Here is a 6,696-nt window from a genome sequence, read left to right as displayed (position 1 = left end):
TGGGGTAAGAGTGTGGGGGTAGGGTGTATAAAGTAATGGAGGGTGTCATTAACAGTGCTGTTAAGCAATAGCTGCTTACCAGAGGCCACTCATCTCCCAATTTCAATGTAGCCTTGGTTCAAACATGGGAAAAGAGCTGAATTCCAGAGGGGAGGTGAGAGGGTCTTCCCCTTGACATCAAAGCTGCACTCAGCCCAGTGTGGTATCAAGAAGCTGTAGCGAAACTGGAATCAATGGGCATCAGGGGGCAAACTGTCCAGTGGTTGGCATCGTACCTGGCACGTAGGAAGATGGCTGTTGCTGGAGGTCAGTCATCTCAGCTGCACGACTTCCTCTGGGTAGTGGCCTAGGCTCAACCATCTTCAGCTGATTCATCAATGACCTTCCCTCTGTCAGTAGGTTAGAAGTGGGGATGTTTGCTGATCGTTGCACGATCTTCATCAACATTCATGACTCCTCAGATACCGAAGCAGTCTGTGTTCAAATGCAACAAGGTCTGGACAATATCCAGGCTTGACCCGAGAAGTGGCAAGTAACATTCATGCCACACAAATGCCAGGCAATTACCACCACCAACAAGAGACAATCTAACCACCGCCCCTTGATTTCAATGATATTACAATCAGTGACTCCACCACTGTTAATGTCTGGGGGGCAGGGGTTACTATTGATCAGAAAGTCTTGGACCAGAGGGCATAGTCTCGGGGGGAAAAAGTCACCAATTTAAGACTGAAATGAGAAGGAATTTCTTCTCTCTGAAAGGATTGACAGTCTTTGGAAGTCCTTGCCACTGAGAACTATGGGGGCAAAAATCTTTATGTATATTTAAGGCTGAGAGATTTTTGATGAGTCAGGGAATTAAAAGGTATAGGAAACGAGAAGGAAAATGGATGTGAGGAATGTGGGATCAACCGTGCTCCTGTTGAATGGCAGAGCATGCTTGAGAGGCTGAATGGCCTACTCCTGTAGCTATTTCTTATGGTGTTTGTATCTATTTATTACTCAGGCGTTGGTGCAGTATTCTGGGCAGCGGCTGACAGGATGCAGGAACGTTCATCGAACATCAAGTTGTAGCCAGCCATTAATCCCCATAGTCATCGAGCAGACAGTAAGTGCTTCAATGGGCTAGTGCTTTCTTATTGATCATGTAAATCAATCTCCAATGTTGGAACCATTGTCACCACATTCTGAGTTCCATCTGTCCCTGGGGATTGCTATCCTTTCTGTAGTCAGAGTCATGCAGCATGGAAATAGACCCTCCAGTCCAACCAGTTCATGACGACCCTAATCTCAAACTAAACTAGTCCCACCTGTGTGCACTTGGCCCCTATTCCTCCAAACCCTTCCAATTCATGTGCGATCGGAATGTCTTTTAAATGTTGTAACAGTACTTGCATCCATCCATTCCTCCCATGAACCAATCTGTATAAATAAAAATTGCCCCTCATGTCTTTTTAAAATCTTTCTATTTTTATGCATACTCTCTTTACTTCGTCATGCTTGGCAGTAATCTGGTGATCTAGTACATGTTTCTCAGCCATTTAAGCCACCCAATTGCTTATTTAAAATCTAGCTTACCCTTACAAAGCAGTGTTGCTAACTTGCATCAGCTACCTACTTTACACCTAGTAAGGTGAGACTCACAAAGGTTTCTTCATTAGTCTGTCTCTGTATTCCATCTACCCACACACACCCTTCTTGGCACCACTGAATTGAATTTATTGTCACATGTACTGAGGCACAGTGAATCTCCTTCCAACCTGTATCCCAACAATACATAACCACTTGCTGCTCAAATGTCACTTTTTCCCCACTTTTTCCTTTTCAGGGGCGTGGGGAGAGAGCTTACGATATCTACTCGAGACTCTTGAGGGAAAGAATTATTTGTGTCATGGGACCTGTGAGTATATGTCACTTCAAGTGCCTCACCTTTCCTCCTCCTCTGATGTCCTTGCTCTGTTGTAATAATTCTGTCTTTCTCTCAGATAGATGACAATGTTGCCAGCCTAGTGATCGCTCAGCTCTTGTTCCTTCAGTCAGAGAGTAACAAAAAGCCTATCCACATGTACATCAACAGTCCAGGTAAACTCTGCTTTCTGTGTCACTGTCTCTGTGGTTCCTCTGAAATATCGGTGCTTTAAAGGTTTATGTCCAGTTAAGGAGGGCAGCGCTACTCAGATCTTGCTGCTGTCACCTGGCATGTTCATTTTAATTCCAAACGAATGTCACCAGCGAGGGAGAAGTGGAGCCAGGGACTCGAACCGTATTTCACTGCGTCTCCGTTTGCCCCTCTGCCGCTGGATGAATTTGCAGTTTAATATTTCCGGAGGTGCAGCTCCCTTTGTCCTTTGGTACAACATGTGAAATCATCGCTTGTTGGCAGCGTGACAGTCTGATTGGTGCTCACCTGTTTGAGTCAGGTGCTTCAGTTCACCCCAGGGTCCTGAGCACCAAGTCCAAGTTAAGCTGAAATGTCAGTGGTGCCATCATTTGGATGAAATATGAAACCCTTCTAGTTTGGGATGGAAGTCAGAGATCCCAAGGTACTGTTCCAAAGGTGAGCAGGGGAGTTTTCCCTGGTTGCATGAGCTATGTTTGCCCCTCAAGCTACACCACCAGAACAGATATTCTGCTCGCTGGAGCTTGCTGTGTGCATTTTTCCAACATTCACAGCTATGCTTCAAAAGTGTCCCATTGGCTGGAAAGTGCTTTGGAAACTTCCTGTGGTATGTAAAGGCGCCACAGCAATGCAAGCCTTCCTCTTTATTGAGACAAAGTTCAAAATCACACAACACCAGGTTATAGTCCAGGTTTATTTGGAAGCGCTAACATTCAGAGCGCTAAGGTAGCTAGCTACCTGATGAAGGAGTAGTTCTCCGAAAGCTAGTGCTTCCAGATGAACCTGTTGGACTATAATCTGATGTTGTGTGATTTTTTAACTTTGTCCACCCCAGTCCAACACCGGCGCCTCTGCATCATCTTTATTGGGAGGCACAACAGGGCCTGCGCACGTGTTTGGATTTACTGAAAAGGTTGGGGGTTCTGGGGTCTGAAGTGCAAAAGAGTAGTTAACTGGGGAGCGATGTCAGCAGCCTGCGTAGAAAATTGGGAAGGGAAGGCTAAGGAAGGAGGAGGGACTGCAGGAAAGAGGAAGAATTTGATTCCAGTGCATTGAGGATACAGCACAAGATGGAGTGCACCCCATCAGCTGGGTGTAGCAGGGACCCCCACGGCTATAGCTGTCCCCATCACAGTGCTTTCTCGTGGGGTACTATCTCAACTCCCCTCTCCATGGACTCTTTGTTCAGTGACTGCATTTCCTTTTCACTCCCATGCAGGTGGTGTGGTGACTGCTGGCCTGGCTATTTACGACACCATGCAGTACATCCTGAACCCCATCTCCACCTGGTGTGTAGGGCAGGCTGCCAGCATGGGTTCCTTGCTTCTAGCTGCAGGTTGCCCAGGCATGAGGCACTCCCTGCCGAACGCACGAGTCATGATCCACCAACCCTCGGGAGGGGCGTCTGTAAGTACTGACTGTTCTCACCTCTGCTTTGTGTGAGTTTCTGCTCATATTCCCCCTCTATCTCTCAAAGTACCAATCCCACTGGGAAGAAGGATATTGTTTTGGTTCAACATTCCAGAATGATAGTCGAATCGTGACACTGCAGAAGGAGGCCATTCAGCCCAGTGTGTCTGCACCTGCTTTTCGAACAAGCATCATGACGTTGCACCATTCTCCTGCCTTTTTCCTGTAACCCTGCACATCATTTCCATTCAGGTACTCATCTGACACCCTGCTGAATGTCTTGATTGTACCTGCCTCCACCACATTTCCAGGCGGCATTTGAACCACTCAATGTATGAAAACGTTTTTGTTTTCTCATAATACATCTGCTTCCTTTGCAAATTACTTTTAAATCTGAGGCTCCTCATTGTCAATCCTTGTGAGATTGGGAATTGTACCTCTTGATCTACTCTATCCAGATCCCTCACGGCTTTGAGAACTTCCATAATTTCCCTCTTGGCCTTCACACAGTTCAAAACACTCCTATCTCCCCTCATCCCTGGAACTGTTCTCATAAATCTTGTCTGCACCCTCTCCGATGTGTTCGTATCCTTCCTAATTCTGGATCAGTGGTGCTGGAAGAGCACTGCAATTCAGGCAGCATCCGACGAGCAGCAAAATCGATGTTTCGGGCAAAAGCCCTTCCTTCCTACACTTGGCTAGCTCAGTTAGCTGGATGGCTGGTTTATAATGCAGCTGGATGCCAGTGACATGAGTTCAATTCCTGTACCAGCTGAGGTTACTGTGAAGGACTCTCTTTCTCAACCTCTCGCTTTGCCCGTGTGTGGTGACCCTCATGTTAAACCATCACCAGCCATGCCTCTCTGATGAGAGAGTGGGACTACAGCCTACCCAGAAATGTACACAACATTCCAGCTGATGTCTAACCAGTGTCTTATACAAGTTCAGTGTAATCTCCCTGCTCTCTCTTTCAATGTGGTAACATCCTGGATAAATGCAAGTGTTTCTCTTCTCCTGCTTGCTTGTTTTTTCTCAAAGTTTATTATTTCTGGAGCAATGTTGGTTTTACTGAGGCTGGCGATGAGCATGATGTTGGCTTGGAGTGATGGAGGAACACAGTGGCAAGGCAGTGCTAGAGGGTGGGGAGAAGTGTTGTGAGAGACGTAAGAACAGCGAGGGAGCACTGATGGCTTGGAAAGGGTGGACGCTAGGAAATTGTCTCCGTTAGGCGAGGAGACTAGGACCCGTGGACACAGCCTTAGAATTAGAGGGGGTAAATTCAGAACAGAAATGCGGAGACATTTCTTCAGCCAGAGAGTGGTGGGCCTGTGGAAGTCATTGCTGCGGAGTGCAGTGGAGACCGGGACGCTAAATGGCTTCAAGACAGAGATTGATAAATTCTTGATATCACAAGGAATTAAGGGCTACGGGGAGAATGCGGGTAAGTGGAGTTGAAATGCCCATCAGCCATGATTGAAAGGCGGATTGGACTCGATGGGCCGAATGGCCTTACTTCCACTCCTGTGTCTTATGGTCTTATGGACTTTCACTAGAAGATCTAACTTTTGTTTCTGATGCCTCCTCCACAGGGCCAGGCGACTGACATTGCTATACAGGCAGAGGAGATTCTCAAAATCAAAAGACAGATCAATCATATTTATGCCAAACACACGAAGCAGGGGCTGTCAGTCATTGGTAAGTACTTGATGCAGCCGTCATTTCATCTCCCAGTCAGTGTCACATTATCAGTAACTGGTGGAAACTGGTTCCCAGCCAGGTGATTTTGTTCCATGTTGGGATGGTGTGTGGTACAGATGGTACAGAAATTGCTGGGGAAACTTAACAGATCTGGCAGCATCCGTGGAGAGAAAGTAGAGCTAATGTTTCTCGTCCAGTGACTCTGCTTTTGGTGTCCACGCAATTTGCTGTGGCCACCAGATGGATTTCATAGAATCCTACAGTGCAGAAAGAAGTCATCCAGCCCATCAAGTCTGCACCAACCCTCCAAAGAGCATCCCACCCAGACCCCATAACCCAACATTACCTAATCTAGCCTGCACAACCCTGTGCACAATGGGGCAATTTAGCATGGCCAATCCACCCTAAGCTGCACATCTTTGGACTGTAGGAGGAAACCGGAGCACCCAAAGGAAACCCACTCAGACACTGGGAGAATGTGCAAACTCCACATAGTCTGGCAGTATCTGTGAGGAGAGAAGCACAGTGAATGTTTTGGGTCCACTGTGACCTCTTTGGAGCCACAGAACTCTCTGAGAGTGTGTGTGTGTGCGTGTTGTTGGTGGAGGTGGCTGTCAGAGAGAGGATGACTTTCACATCAATAGCAGGTGTCTGGAGCTGCTCCAAGTTTCTGTGAGCCATTTGTGCTGTTTTCAAATCCTACTGTTCTACGTCCTAACAACAGGCTTGTGGAGATTTGGAGTGGCTTAATTCAGTCTCCTGTTGGGTTTAATGTGAGACTAGGATGCAATTGAATAAGCACTGAGTTTCCTGAAATATCCATCACAGTTAAAACAGTTTGGATGGTACGTTTGTAATTGCTGCTTTGCTGATAGTAAACAGGGAGCATGGTTTGTCTGGGTGAGAGCAGAGGGGTTGGGGACAGTGAGGGTGGGATGTGAGCTAGGTACCGGAGATATTGGATTTTGCCCAATTGCTGTGGAGTGTGTAGTGATTGTGGTGTTTTACAGAAGCAGCCATGGAGCGGGACCGGTACATGAGCCCAGTGGAAGCTCAGGAGTTTGGGATCATTGACAAGGTCCTTGTTCACCCACCGCAGGACGGGGAAGATGAGCCACAACTTGTGCATAAGGACGACACGAGGGAGTCATCGGGCTCTCCCGAATCCTGAACTGTACGGCCCAACGCATCGATCATTCATCTGATCTCTCTGACCTGTCAGATTGCTGTGTTAGCCTCGTCTGTTCACCCAGTCAAATATTTGTATTAAAGATTTGTATTTAAACTTTTGGAACCTTGTGCTGCTTTCCTTTTGTTTGAGATGGTTCACAGAGGCCCCAATAGCTCCCTGTGATGGCCAGGGAAAGTGCTGCAGTCACTGTCGATCGCCCTGATTCACAGACAATGTCACCAACACAAGTCACAATCACATTACTGTCTGTTGGAGTTTGCTTTGTGAAAACTGCCTG

The 6,696-nt window shown here is 47.1% G+C and overlaps 1 protein-coding gene across 2 annotated transcripts in view; it reads left to right on the top strand.

Moving 5' to 3' along the window:
• LOC122552286 (caseinolytic mitochondrial matrix peptidase proteolytic subunit) overlaps nt 1-6,516 on the top strand; it is a 10,147-nt gene extending 3,631 nt beyond the window's left edge. For both annotated transcript variants that reach the window (XM_043694987.1, XM_043694988.1), the window contains exons 2-7: nt 1,007-1,108; nt 1,829-1,900; nt 1,986-2,082; nt 3,339-3,526; nt 5,119-5,224; nt 6,238-6,516. In XM_043694987.1, the coding sequence (XP_043550922.1) occupies nt 1,007-1,108; nt 1,829-1,900; nt 1,986-2,082; nt 3,339-3,526; nt 5,119-5,224; nt 6,238-6,398 (726 nt within the window). In that variant the 3' untranslated portion in view covers nt 6,399-6,516. The remainder of the gene's footprint in view (nt 1-1,006; nt 1,109-1,828; nt 1,901-1,985; nt 2,083-3,338; nt 3,527-5,118; nt 5,225-6,237) is intronic.
• The last annotated feature ends 180 nt before the right edge of the window (nt 6,517-6,696 follow it).

The sequence above is a fragment of the Chiloscyllium plagiosum genome, chromosome 8 (assembly GCF_004010195.1).
Source record: "Chiloscyllium plagiosum isolate BGI_BamShark_2017 chromosome 8, ASM401019v2, whole genome shotgun sequence".
NCBI lineage: Eukaryota > Metazoa > Chordata > Chondrichthyes > Orectolobiformes > Hemiscylliidae > Chiloscyllium > Chiloscyllium plagiosum.
This window is presented reverse-complemented; position numbering and strand designations above follow the sequence as displayed.